This window comes from Erpetoichthys calabaricus, chromosome 16, assembly GCF_900747795.2.
Source record: "Erpetoichthys calabaricus chromosome 16, fErpCal1.3, whole genome shotgun sequence".
Taxonomy (NCBI): domain Eukaryota; kingdom Metazoa; phylum Chordata; class Cladistia; order Polypteriformes; family Polypteridae; genus Erpetoichthys; species Erpetoichthys calabaricus.
In genome coordinates this window covers 8505776-8521257 of record NC_041409.2, presented here as the reverse complement: position 1 = coordinate 8521257, position 15482 = coordinate 8505776, and the positions used below count along the sequence as shown (strand labels likewise).

Sequence of the window (15482 nt, the reverse complement as noted above, 5' to 3'; positions counted from 1 at the left end):
ACAAAATAAAAATGAACTGGCAAAAACCATTAGCATTTTGCAGTTTTAAGCCAAACAAAAGTCCAAATAATGTATATGCTATACAGTGTATACACACATAAGGCACTATATGGGAATATACATAAAACAGAGTATTTTACATTTGTGAAAGCTAACAAGATTCCTGTTTTTCATGGAAAAAAAAATAAACTCTCCTTGAGACACAGCACAAGAGTCCAGTTTGGGAGCTGGACAGGAGTGGAACTCATTGGGAGGAAATATTCCTTTGAACAGTAAAGCTGCAGGAGTTATCATTCAAACGACACCTTTCCTTTCCAAGATGTCAACTAATACATGTATAATTTTAAAATACATTAACAATATAAAGTATGTCTAAATTTACAATTAATACTTTATAAATCAAAATATTAAGCAAAACATTGATAAAAGCTTGTTCATCATTGTAAAGCATGTTAATGAAAGATAGACTTGCGTGTGCAATTTCAAAGGCGGCATGCTGGAGTAAATAGAGGGCACAGTCAAGAATATATCTTACAGTGTTTCTCTTGTTATCATACATTATTGTAATATCTAAATTGGTCATCTATCATCATCCATCTGTTTTGTACATTACTTTTCCAGTCCAGTGTTGTTGACAGTGTAGTGAATACATGAGAGGAACTGTTGTTTTAATATGCACCACAGAGGGTTGGAATGCACTGTAAAGGGCAAGTCAAACAAAATGTTTGGAGCAGATGAGAAGATCAAAACACAGAAAAAAAAGACAAAAAGTTGAACAAAAAAATTGTCTGACTGGAAATGAACATAACAGTAGCAAGCAACAAGGCCACATCCATGCAAACATAATAGCAAAATGGTGTCAACCACCCAAAAAACAGAGCACAACATTGTGTTGCTAGAAAAACAGCAAAATACATAAAAATCAGAAATAAACAAGCATATGTTCCAGAAATAAATCAAATTAAATTAGAACTGTCAAAAAAAAGAATGTATCACAGCCAGGAGTACTAGAATAGCCAAACAGCTCATGAGTTTTAATACGGCAAACTAAATTGAAAAGATAGAAGATCTCCACATGATCTTTCCTCTTCTTCACTCATACTCAGATGTAATTCAACGCTACAGGAATGAGCAGTAACCATTTTTTACTTTCACTCCTTTGCAATAAAAACTTTCTTAAGTATGTGTTTCCAAAGCACAAGAACATGTGAAAAATCTGGTTTCATTGATGCAACCGGCAATATTTTTTCAGATGTTCTGGTATCTCCCCAACAATAGCTAAGGTGCCTGATATGGTGAACTAGAGGACTGTGATAAAGGCATCCCTTAAAGGAAATGGATAGATAAAGATATGACTTGCTGTAAAGGCCCTGTAAGGCTAGGGCCATAACAGAAGAGTGTGAGAAAGAGGAAGGACAGACATGAAAAGAAAATGTTTTGTTGTGGTAGATAACACTGGTCTACAAAAAATATTTTTTGTTTGCTTCTGGGAACTTCAGAGCATCTCTTTATTAAGTTTTTTACACTGATTTCATATATGAAATCATAATTAAGCTAACACGTCAGGTTTTTGAAATACACATCATTGACGTTCCATTGAATATCAATATAATATATCAACATGATATCTGGAGTTTGGACTCTGTCCCACCAAAATTTTTTTGATGTGTTTATTCTGAAAACAAACCAGAAGACGATACCAGAGACACGTTAAAGCATATTTATGTCAATTTACCTCAATATAAAAGTGAGGTCAGCGTGCCCAGAAATGTTGGAGGCACTCGCTTTTGCGCTTGTACTGCACATCCGTCTCTCTTTCCAAGAACCAACAGTCACCCATCATGCTCGGAGTGAATTTTTCCCCGATATCAGTTTTCCATCACCTTTCTATCTTGATGAAATCTTTCCCCATGCTCATCTCTAACATCGCTTAGATTTGGTGGAAAAAAGTCGAGATGAGAATGTAAAAAATGCGTCTTCTGTGACATTCTGGCTCCCGTAAGCTAATATACTTTCAGCATATTCTCCACAAGCTCAGTATAATTCTCTGCTCTGTGACTGTCAAGAAAATTCTGGACAACCCGCACGAATGAGGGTGCTGATTCAGTGGGCTTCAGTTTCCTTTTGAACTCATCGTCAAGCATCAGTTCACGGATTTCAGGGGCAAAAAAAAACACCTTCCTTAATTTTGGCTTCACTTTTCTCAAGACCAGACTTATTTCTTAAATGCTGAAACGCTTCGCCTTTACTGTTCAGTCACCCTAGTTGTCCAAGACCTGGAACATCATAACTAAAAAATGGGACGTGCTGGACGGAAACGGTTTTCAGATTTTAGTCAGCAAGTGAAATTTGTTAAAGTACAGAATCCCCCAAGAATCCCAGTAACAAAATGCTTGTTGACCAGTGAAGGGTGGAAAAGTAGAAAGGATACTTTACTGGATTAGAAAAGGGTTCAAGCCTGTTTATGAATGCTCAGAAGAGCCAGAACTTTTGTTTTGGGCACTATGTGTTCACTTTATTGAGGTTTCAGTGTCTAATAGTGTTGAGCTTATTTATTCTTTATTTTTTCATTATCTACCACTATTGTGTATTTTTATACACAAATTTTACGATTCATGTGGAATATAAACTTAACTGCAGAAGTGTCACCTAATTGAAATGAAGTCAACAGAAAGCAACTGTAGGCTGTAATACAAGAGACATCACTCACAGGTGTCATTCTCGACATGTTTTCTCCAAAGCATTTGTCAAGTGTACTAATAAAAAGCCTTGTATTTTCATTCTAACAGATCACATACTGTACACAAGTGACTCTATAACATAAGAAATGAAATTCTAAATAGAAAAAAAGATACAAAATAAAAAAAAGATAGAGGACATAACAATCCCATTGGAGGACATTGACTGTCCTAGTCTGAAGTAGCTGATGGTATGGCCACAGGGGTCTCAAACTCAGGTACTGGGAGGCCAGTGTGCCCTCTTTATAGGTGTTTGTAGATTTACATTGTATACTACTGCTCACATTTTTGTTACATTAATGACAGTAGGCCAAACATTTACATCTAATGAGAGAAGTACTTCCTTTATCACTCTTTTTTATTTCTTTGTTTTTTTTAATATATACATTTTCGTCTATTACATTAAAGGGTCAGTTTGTCTTTTGCCTTCTGCTGTATGACAGTAGAGGATTCTTAATAGCAATGCTAACGTTTGTGAAGCACCATATGTTGGAATGAAAAATTCAGTGGTTTTCTTTAGTACATGCTTTGCAAAAACAAATCTAATTGATGGCACATTGCTAAAAGTAATGCTGAATATGCCCAACAGACTGAAGCCATCAGAATGACATATTAAACAGATATATACAGTATGCATTAATACAGTGCATATCACTTTCAGTGCCACAGAAATGGCTGAAAATGGAATTTTCCATTGTCCAACATGTGGAGTAAAAATGATGGGGATGGATAAGGGGGTGACACAGTAAGTTAACTGCCTTTCCCTCTTTTCCTTTAGAAACCGTGACGTCATTTTCCCCACTCCACCAGAAGTTCTGGCCCTTCAAGTTCCTGCAGTATATAACAAGCCACACAACCAGAAGCAGACATTCATTTTAGGATCAGCTCTCAAGGAGGACCGCTCATCTTGAAAACTACACTTTAACAGGAACACATTCCATTTTATTATACGATATTGACAGTTCTGTCCTAATACAAAATGTTCAGCATTCCCTTTGGGGAAATTTCAGCATCCATTAAACAGGGTACCAAAGTGGCACGCAAAAAGTTTTAACGGCTTTTCTACTCTCCTATTCGCAGTTCATCATACAGTTTTCTTAGGCATCTCACCACTGATAATATCTAAGTATCCACCCAGTCATATCACAAGACATTTTCAGAATTGATGTTGTACTTGAGAATCATGGCAAGCTATTTGGTAATCTGAGATTCATATGACTAGGCAAGGTTTACAATATGCTATTCTGAAATTTTAATGAGATTTAGCAATTTAATTTATAAAAAGACACTATACCAAAGGCCAGCATTGTAGCCATGACCCTGATTAAAACAAATTTAATATGTCAAAAAACAATTTAGTTTTCTGGTTCAATCCTCTTTTAGTTAATGGTTGCTTCTAACTTCATTCTGAGATATTTCTATGCTGTTTCACCAAATGTTTCTAAAGCTCAACTTTTAATGAAAATACAGCAGCATGGGATGCATGTCTGAAACTCTTCAAGAATTGGGTTTTGGCCCATCACAAGACACCATTACATCCACTACCAACCTTCTCATCTTTGTGATGTGCGTTGAAATCTGAGTACTGAGAGAGAAATGTCTATTGACAGGGAAAGCACAAGCAAACACACACAGAGTGACGGGACCAGAAAGTGAATTAGTTTGCAAAAAAAAAAAAAACAAAATTAAATACTATCACTAGTCACATTGTGATTATAGAAAAAAACAATAAATGAACAAAATATCCCATATATTACAGTATTAAAATGGAAACCTAGAAAGCTAAGATAGCTATTTATCACCACAGTTTGAATGGTAAGGGTTTCATAAATGTTTCACTCTTTATTACATTTAGGTGTAAGCCAAGGTTTGTTTTTACAATTATTTTATTGAACATTATACTACTCTGTCTATTATACAAAATTCCAGAGAATAAAACAAAACTAATATTAGGTCGTTTAAAGTTTAACAGTCAATTACATCGCACACAGCTTACTATTGCTTAGGACTGTAATTATGGACATTAGGTAATTCATGACAAATATTTCAAGAGATTATCTTGGATTTTCCTGTTCTCACTGGGACCACAAAGTCAAAATGTAATAATTATTTTAATTTTCAAATAATACATAGAGGTAAGTAAAGAGCAACCTCCACAGAATGTGTTAGAGCAAAAGAATAACATGTAGAATTTGTATTGGAATATTGAAAAGTCAAGAGCAAGATTTGTGGAATAAATTTTGTTGGTCCAGAAAAATGTGAAACTGCAATTCAGCTACACATATAAATTTAGAAAGATCTCTTAGGTATGATACTTTGCAGTGTAATTTTTGAGTCAAGCGGGAGTCCACTTTGAGAAGTTCAAGAATAAATAAATAAATGCATACACACAATGTCAACCCCATTTGAATTCATTTTAAACAATTACCATATGAGTCACAATGCGCAAGCATTTTTTAAAATGAATACATTGCCAAATATTCAACAAGTGCCAAAATGTTTGGTAACTCCTTCCACAAAATGCACTACTACAGTAAAAGTTCAGCTTACCTTTCTCACATGTTCTCGACCAGTACCCAGTCCCAGTGCAGTCACAGATGAATCGGTTCCAACCTTCTTTGCACACTGCGTTGTTTTTACATGGATAGCTTTCACATTGTTTAGAGTTGATCTTCGAACACAGCGGCTTTATGCCAGCACCATTTTGTGCTTCTGCTATCTGGCGGATATCCTTGCTTTGTCCATTGATGAACAGATCTCGAATGCACCCCACATAGCCGTAATTAAGCATGGCAGTCCACAGCTCTGTAGGCAAGATGAGGCCCGCCCGATTTTCTGGTAGTCCGCCTAGATACATGTCTCCTTCCAAATCAAGAATTTCATTTTCTCCACTGGCGGTAAAAGGAATCCGCAGATTGTTAACAGTTATAGTTCCTGAAAAAAATCAAAAAAGCAAAACATGTTTAAAAACCTACACTTGTGCCCACTTGGCATTACAAACTTTTAATACTGAACATTTCAGAGTGTACTTCTCTGTAACAGTCAAAAATCCTGTAAAGCTGCAAAACTTTGGTAGCCCCAATACAAGGTCAGGATCACTCAAGGTTGTGTTACGTTCTCTCTGTATCGGCTTAATTTCCTAATCCCATCATACACCTCACTATATTAAGTTTCATTTTTATCCTTCATATGTTATACTTTTCAAAAATAACGATGTAATTACCAGCCAACTCCCAATTTGTAAAGAATTTATATAATTATTTGAATCCTCCATCCATCCATCCATTATCCAACCCGCTATACCCTAACACAAGGTCACGGGGGTCTGCTGGAGCCAATCCCAGCCAACACAGGGCTCAAGGCAGGAAACAAACCCAGGGCAGGGCGTCCTCTTGTTGCAATTTGAATTATGAGATGGTTATGAAATTATGAATTATGAAATGAAATGGATAGCAAATCAAGTGCTATACACTATTCAATAATGCCATCCAAATGAGGTTGTTGCAAAGTACTGTGGTAAAATTTTGGTTAAACTCCTTGCTATTGATGAAAAATATGATTTTTGAAGCACAAGCCTAGTTATGTACTCCATGTTTTATGAACAAATGCTCTTATAAAGAACAATAGTTAATAAACTGGAGGTCAGGTAGGAAGAGCTTTATTATATAAAGGCACCATTCTGTACAAGAAGCCCCACTTTATATCAATAAGGGAATCAGCTGAGGGAGCATGCCACAGCTCTTGCGTCATTTAGGATTAGAATTAAATTATTTCAGTACTTACAAAGGCACTTTATAAAGGTTAAGCAAATGCCACTCATATATCAGCTTCTCAGGTCAGATTTTCTTCTGTTTCCTTTGTTTCCACCACCAGAGTCCCCATAGATGGAATGAACAAACAGACATAGTACTTTCTCACTGCCTTGTTGCCTCAGCTAATCCTTTTGGGCAGAAAGAGGCTTCCAAGCGAAGAGCTCAACTGTTTAATAAGTGGATGGCGGCTGCTGGGCCTTTTCTGTGGATCTACCGCTGCAGCAAATTATGATGTCTTAAGCAAATATGCACTCATGATTTTTACAGAAAGTCAATTTCTCTAACAGAGGTTCTCTTGGTTTTATTTATTTTGAAGATAGGACTCTAATCGCTGGAAACTACCAAACCAAAAGTTTTCAAAAGTCCACACCACAGGGAGCAGAGATCAATACATATAATCTTGTAATGGCATGCCGGCAATTTGATTTCACCTCATCTTCTGTTCAGCTCTTATTCCCTCGTGTCTCTGCAAGGTCAGCTGAGCTCTTACATAAGACAAGACTTATTTAATGATTGCCAGTAAAGTAATTGTCAACTCCTAAGACTCAAAGGCAATTAGAGTAGCCAGTTTTCAAAGCTATAACAAGAAATCTCTCTGAAATGTTTCAGCATACATTCAATAAAGCTCCAAGTTGCCTTTGTCAGACAGAGAATTATATGAGCCATTAAACTTGAACATGATAAAGGTTTGTGTTTTATTATTCAAATTAGTCCCATACTGGATTACCATGAAATACCACAGGGTCTTGTCAGTGCATCTATTAGAGTAAAGGATCCTCACTGACTTGAAATGGTGGAGATTATGGGAGCAGGGGTTTCATCACATATGGAGAAGCTAGCTATAAATAATACGGAACACTTTGGCAGCAGGCTAGTTCTTAAAATGAGGCCTTGGAACTTTACAGAAGAGTAAGGAAATTTCCTTCACACAACACCAGTGGAGTTCTTAGGTATATAAATTGGACACCTAAACACATTTTTCCATTCCACTCAACCTTTGTCGGTCTATCTTTTTCTTGTTATATTGCAAGTCCAGCAGAGCTTAAACAGAACACGCTCTCTACAAGGAAGAGACACCCTTTTTAGTCAGAAACGTAGTCAATCATTCAAACCGATGGAGTTCAACTTGGGGTTGATTGGGTGTGAGGGTTGGAGAACAGTGTTTGAACATTGACAACCCAGTTACATTGGTGAAGTGACCCAGATTCGGCAAGGCGGTGTTGTGTGAAATCACCTCACTGTCATTATTGAGATTTTGTGAGGGAAAACTGCAGTAGGGCTCAAATGGACCAAACCTACTATGAACCGGAGGGTCCTATTATGGCTCTAAGAGCATCTTGTGCTCTGACTACCATTGCTTTCAAAAGCATATTAACTTTCAAAGCCATTGCCAACTATTCAGATATATTGTATCATGATGTTTGCAAGTTGCCTTGGAAATGATAGTAATAGTGGGTGGCACAGTTACTAGACTGCTCACATTATCTCCTAAATGAGTGTGTTTGAGTCCTGGCTTGCTCACTGTCATTGTTGAGTTAGCAAGTTCTACCCTGACTATGCAGGTTTTATACCAGTTTTCTCAACCACATACCAAAGATTAGGTATGAGAGGGATAAATGTGAATTTCCCCTTGGGATTAATAAAGTATCTATCTATCTATCTATCTATCTATCTATCTATCTATCTATCTATCTATCTATCTATCTATCTATCTATCTATCTATCTATCTATCTATCTATCTATCTATCTATCTATCTATCTATCTATCTATCTATCTATCTATCTATCTATCTAAAGAGAAGCGGTGTGAGTGAGTGAGAATGTGTTGTTCACCTATAATGGACTAGTGCAACATTCAGGGTTGGCTCAATCAATCCATGGGCCTGATTCTGCCTGCAACACTAAATCTAAATTAAGTGAGTTAACTAAATGAATAATAATAATAATAATAATAATAATAATAATAATACATTTTATTTAATAGGCGCCTTTCTTATCACTCAAGGTCACCTTACAATAAAGTTAAACATCAATTAATAAAATAAAAACAAGAAAATGATAAATCACAAAGCAATAATTAGTAAACAAACACATATGACAGGCAGTAAAGGTGTAGAATTCACAATTGATATGCCAGCTTGAAAAGATAAGTTTTGAGAGTAGTTTTAAACTGTGCTATTGAATCACGTTGACGAATATGAGAGGGAAGAGAATTCCAGAGTTGAGGAGCACTATGAGAGACGCTCGAGCTCCCATAGAACTGAGTTTGATGTGTGGTACAGAAAGTCGAGCTGCAGATGAAGATCTGAGTACACGAGAGGAGTGTAAATCTGGAGGAGATCAGTGAGGTAGGGAGGAGTGAGGTTGTGGAGAGCTTTAAATGTTCAGAGTAGTATTTTGTATTGTATTCTGTAGTTAACAAGAAGCCAGTGAAGTTGAGAGAGAATCGGTGTAATATGTTCAGTGGATTTACAACAGGTTATTATCCTGGCAGCAGAATTTTGAACAAGCTGTAAGCAATGAATACGTTTTTGTGGAATGCCAGATAGAATAGCGTTACAGTAATCTATACGTGAGGTGACTAGGGCATTGACCAGTACTTCAGTATTATGCTGGGTGAGAACAGAGTGAAGTCTAGAATTGTTTCGGAGATGGAAGAAGGCAGTCCAAGAAATGGTACTTATATGGGAAGAAAAAGAAAGAGTACTGTCAAGAATAACGCCCAGGCTCTTAACTTGGGAAGAAATGTTTGTGTTAATATTGTTGATAAAAATAGAAGAATGGTTAACCTTAGCAAGTGTAGATTTAGAGCCAATGAGGAGCACCTCAGTTTTATTGCTGTTTAGTTGGAGAAAATTGTGAGTCATCCATGTCTTTATGTTTTGGAGACATGCCATAAGGGCATCTGGAGGAAAAACAGAAGTGGATTTAGTGGATAGATATAGCTGTGTGTCATCAGCATAGCAATGAAACCTAATACCATGGTGCCAGAAGATATTACCTATTGGGAAGATATAAATAAGAAAAAGAAGCGGCCCCAAAACAGAACCCTGCGGAACTCCCTGAGTAACGACTGCTTTCTCAGATTTAAAGCCCTTCATTTGAACAAATTGCTTCCTATCAGTGAGGTAGGAAGAAAACCACTGAAGGACAAGGCCACAGACTCCAAAACTAGCTAGACGTTTCAAAAGTATCTGGTGAGATATGGTGTCAAATGCAGAGCTGAGGTCAAGAAGCACAAGAATTGATAAAAGTCCCTTGTCAGCTGCCCGGAGAAAATAATTTTTAATTATTATTATTATTATTATTATTATTATTATTATTAAATGGATCATTAATAAGTAACCCCAGAAAGTTTTATTGATCCAAGACTAGCAGCTGGGGACGACCAAGTATCCATTGGGGCAAAACAGGACAGCACCGAGAAGCAAGATGTAATCCGCTCTTAGCACATATTTATCTGATTGCCATCACTGATGCTCCTGTGCTAAATTATTTAGTTCACACTTTCGTTCATAACCATCACTAGCCTGCTCTTGTTTGCATTAAAGTTCCATTTTTTAAGGCACCACTTTATGCAGTCATACTGCTGGAAGCTCATTTGGAAGTACACATGGGTATATTGTATTTAAAAGGATGATATTTAATCGAACAAGAATAAAGGTTTTAAAAACTGAGCCTTGTTATATTTGTTCGACCTTTCAAGTTAATTTAAAATGACTGCTATGTGTAAATTGGTCTTGTAGGAAAAGAAAAAGGTAAAAACACCAGCTGTGAAGGAGACACGCGTAATACAATATACAATATGATGGCAGCTGCTATTTTGGGTAAACTGCAGTGGATGTACCTGTTTAACGTACTTTGATTATTTAGGATGAGGCAGCAAACAGATACTATCCCAGAGCACTTAGGAGCCTTATGCTGATTTTAGCCCCAACCTAGTATATCGGTTACTTGGCTAATTTGAGGTTATCATATTTTGACCTTATTATGCTTATTTTTCATATTTATTTGTTTGATAACATTATCAAATCCACCACTCTGGTTAGTTTAGTGTCATTATTTGGTTAGTTTAGTGTCATAATTTGTTAGGGTCATGCCTAACGTACACATGTGTGTATGTGATACTATGAGCAAGCCATATATATTGCCATTTTCTGGACTTCTGGATCTGTTTTCTTGGCTGGTTTTTCTGAAATGTATTTTCAGTGCAGTTTTTAAATGCAATTGCATATAATGTGAGAAGCACCTATTGCAATAGCCATGTCTGCCTGTCTGTCTTTCTCAGTCTGCATGAAATAACTCACTCCACCACGGACTGTTTGATTTTTTTATTGTAACACACTTATTCTTCAAGAATCTTTCTTGAGATATCAATTTAAGTTGAGAAATCTCAAACAGACCACACTGTACAAAGATTTGAAATTTCAAAATATCCCTTTGGAAAGAATTGGCAAATTTATGACCTCTCCTATCTTAAAGTGGAGAAACATTCCATGCAACTTCAACTACGAATTAGTTTATTGTTGCAGTTTTACCTTGAGAAAGGATATGAACACAGTTCACCGTGATATCCACAAATGCAGGTTAAAGCTCTGTCATGAAAAGAAGAATTCATATGTGACCATGATCCAGAAACGCTACCGTTTTCTCTGGGCCAAAGCCCATTTAAAACGTGCTAAGGCAAAGTGGAAAACTGTTCTGTGGTGAGACAAATCAAAATTTGAATTTCTTTTTGGAAAAAATGGATACCGCATCCTACTGACTAAAGCGGAGAGGGATCATCCGGCTTGCAATCAGCGCTCAGTTCAAAAGCCTGCATCTCTGATGGTATGGGGTTCATTAGTGCCGATGGAATTGGCAGCTTGCACATCTGGAAAGGCACCATCAATGGTGAAAGGTATATACAGGTTTTAGAGCAACATATGCTCCCATCCAGATGACGTCTTTTTTAGGGAAGGCCTTGCATATTTCACAAGACAATGCTAAACCACACAATGTATCTATTACAACATAATGGCTTCATAGTAATAATTCTTTGCATTTATATAGTGCTTTTCTCACTATTCAAAGCGCTCAGCAATTGCAGGTTAAGGGTCTTGCTCAAGGGCCCATCAGAGCAGAGTCCCTATTGGCATTTACGGGATTCGAACCGGCAACCTTCCGATTGCACCAGTTGAAAACATTTGGTGCTTCATGAAACAAAAAATACAACAAAGATGACCCAGGACTGTTGAGCAGCTAGAATCCTATACCTGTATATCAGACAAGAATGGAATAAAATTCCTGTCCCAAAAGTCCAGCAAATGGTCTCCTCAGTTCCCAGATGTGTACGGACTATTGTTAAAAGAAGAGGGGATGCTACACAGTGGTAAATATGGTCCTGTTCCAACTTTTTTGAGATGTGTTGCTGCCATCAAATTCAAAATGACCTTATTCTTTTCTTTAAATGGTACATTTTCTCAGATTAAACATCTGACATGTTTTCTATGTTCTGTTGTGAATAAAATACGGGTTTATGAAATTTGCAAATCATTCCATTGTTTTAATTTACATTTTACATAGCATCCCAACTTTTTCGGAATTGGGGTTGTAATATTATCTGCAGATTATAATTGTAAAGAACTGTTATCAACTTGTAGCTAAGCAGTGTTTGAATTACTTAAATACACAAGAAATGCACAGCTCCACTAAGTGATACAAACATAGGATGGGTTTAGAAATGGAACTGCAGTTGACCTGCCAGCTGAAGATCAGAGCCACAGGGAATGCAACGAGGACCGCGCTGGCCGCTAATAGCAAGGACAGAGCATGATTACTGTCTGCGCTGTGTTGATTACTTTGCAATATAACATACAAAAGAATGACTATGTGTTAGTTTGCCCAAAGAGCCATTTTACGTCAGTGTATCTTCAGACTGGAATTGAAACCCTTAAGGTAACTGTCATCTTTCACATTTCTGTTATACAATAAATTAGTTCCTTTCCAAGTTCTTACTTATTTAAATAATTTTAACAAATCATTGCTTTTATTAATATTAAAAGCTGGGATGGGAACTTATCACAGTTGCTGTTTATGTTTAAAAAAGAAATTGAACAACAGTTAGTCACAGACCCTCCACCACTAATCAATGACATTTTTACCTCTCGAGAGGAGTCAGATGAGGTGGCTCGGGCATCTGATCAGGATGCCTCCTGGATGCCTCCCTGGTGAGGTGTTCCGGGAACGTCCAACCGGGAGGAGGCCCAGGGGAAGATCCAGGACACGCTGGAGGGACTATGTCTCTTGGGATTCCCCTGGAAGAGCTAGAAGAAGTGGCCGGGGAGAGGGAAGTCTGGGCATCTCTGCTCAAGCTGCTGCCCCCACGACCCGACCTCGGATAAGCGGAAGAGGATGGATGGATGGATTGAATTAGAATCTGATGCACTTTTTTTTCTTTGACCTTTGAACCCTACTTTGTTCAAACATCTGCCTCCGTTTAGGAAAAGCCAAAAAACAGTCCATTTCCTGACTAACATGCTGTTTTTTTTGTGCAAATCAAACGATTTATACACATCTCAGTTTTCCCAGCAATCTCAAATAGCCTGCTTGTAATGATGTCATAGGTCAGGACCATGTGATGTCACTTGTTATGGTCACATGACTAGCAACAGCCATTAATGCCATAGACCACATTATCAAAAAAAAAAAAAAAATCGGCATTTCGCATTTCATGAACAAATATTAAATAAAAATAATTTAATATTTACTATTATACATTAAACACATGTAATGTAGTGACATATGAGATTTATTCCTGCCTGCATTCTACAAAATACAACCTGTATTAATTGCTAATTTTAAATTATTAAACTGTGAATGTGTATGTCTGCATAATATGACAGAATGCAGACTGATCAAGTTTTAATGCACAGTGGCTTAAAGGTCAATACTAATGTTTCAAAAAGGGTGGCAGAAAAATCCTATTTAATCAGTGTTTAAACACAACACAGACATGATTTACAACTGCATTTCTTTAACACAGCATTTCTTAAACTATGTGATGTCTGACCTTGGGTCGCACTGAATCATGAATCACAAAACTACTGAATGAAAAAGGATCATGAACGGTTTGTGGAATGCCTTGAAATGGGTCACCAGAGGCAGCTTAAGCAAATGTCATTGTTCTGCTGTTTCCTGCATTTGCTATTCTCCAAGGGAAATTGGCAAACCGAGATGACGATCGAAGACGATTCTCCAAGAGAGACACCAGGGATGACGATCAGCAGGAGGACTGATCCCTTGAATGATGCTCTGCAATGATTGTGTGTCCCGAAGACACAACAATGTCAAATTGGGTCATAAGAAAAAAATGATTAGGAACCACTGCTTTGAGAGGAAAGAAGAAAAGTCATCAAGTTTGTCAACTTGGTCGATTGATTTGATATGTCTTTTATATTTCACCATCTTAACTAGAAACAGCAGTGTTCAGTTACCAAATAAAATGCTCTTCACAACCATTAACTCTATAAGAAATCATCATATTACAAAGATCAAATAAACTCCAACATGGAACCACGCTTAAAAGCCAGTAATCTAATTCTGAAGGAAATTTTCTTTGTTTTGTTTGGACAAAGCTTGCTAAAATCTTAACTTAATGTGTTCCAAGCTTGGACACTACATAATGTGCTTCCTTCTTTTACGGTGGAATTGTGTTGACGTCACACATCACATTGCATCTACTATATGCTATTGTCCAAGTTGCTCAGTGCAAAGGGAATACTTTAACCCTTTTAAATGACAGATTTCTGGCCAGGGCCTGAAATCACTTGTCAAAGTGAAGAGGAGTGAAGTGTATTCTGGGAAAACTAAAAGGCAAAGCAAAACTTTAAAATGTACAACATTGCCAGTCTGTTTGTAGCGTTGATTCCTGCTTCTCTGATAGCCTGTCTGTGTTTTGAGAAACTGTAAAAGAGTTAGTCACTTTGCTGGTGGATGGATGGATGGATGGATGGATGGATGGATGGATGGATGGATGGATGGATGGATGGATGGATGGATGGATGGATGGATGGATGGATGGATGGATGGATGGATGGATGGATGGATAGATAGATAGATAGATAGATAGATAGATAGATAGATAGATAGATAGATAGATAGATCGATTGATCCCCAATGGGAAATTCACATTCTTCAGCAGCAGCATACTGATACAATAAATAATATCAAATTAAAGAATGATAATAATGCAGGTGAAAAACAGACAATAACTATGTATAATGTTAAATGTTAACGTTTACCCCCCGGATGGAATTAAAGAGTCGCATAGTTTGGGGGAGGAACGATCTTCTCAATCTGTCAGTGGAGCAGGACAGTGACAGCAGTCTGTCGCTGAAGCTGCTCTTCTGTCTGGAGATGATACTATTTAGTGGATGCAGTGGATTCTCCATAATTGATAGGAGCCTGCTGAGCGCCCTTCACTCTGCCACAGATGTTAAACTGTCCAGCTCCATGCCAACAATAGAGCTTGCCTTCCTCACCAGTTTGTCCAGACGTGAGGCGTCTTTCCTCTTATCTTGTCTTATCTTATCTTGGATAGTAAGCCCAATGAGCGCACCTAATCTGGGTGAGAAGAAAGGATAGAGTTGCTGCCTTTTATTAGATCCTTCTCAATAAGAGTTTCAGTTCAGTTTGATTATGTTGCAAAATGGAGTGTTTGGGTGCTGCCGGAGCTTGCAATCTGCTGGACTCCGTACAGGGAGTACTATCTCTGGATGAAACCTTTCTTTACATTTTTCAGTTACAAATACTGGATATAATCCATAACTAAGGGCCATCTATGAACTGTCATCTATGACCGAATGAAGAATGAACAAAACCACCCAAGTTGTACAATTCTTTATATTGCTTATACTTAATGTGCAAATAAACTTATTTTTAGGTAATAGC

The 15482-nt window shown here is 37.3% G+C and overlaps 1 protein-coding gene across 14 annotated transcripts in view; it reads right to left on the bottom strand.

The window, feature by feature from the left end:
• The window catches only part of nrxn3a (neurexin 3a), a 1637233-nt gene that overhangs the window by 1158185 nt on the left and 463566 nt on the right, over positions 1 to 15482 (bottom strand). For all 14 annotated transcript variants that reach the window (XR_007933698.1, XR_007933699.1, XM_051920149.1 and 11 more), the window contains one exon: positions 5289 to 5672. Coding sequence is in view for 12 of the 14 variants with exons in the window: in XM_051920149.1 (XP_051776109.1) it covers positions 5289 to 5672 (384 nt within the window). In the remaining 2 variants the exon portion in view is untranslated. The remainder of the gene's footprint in view (positions 1 to 5288; positions 5673 to 15482) is intronic.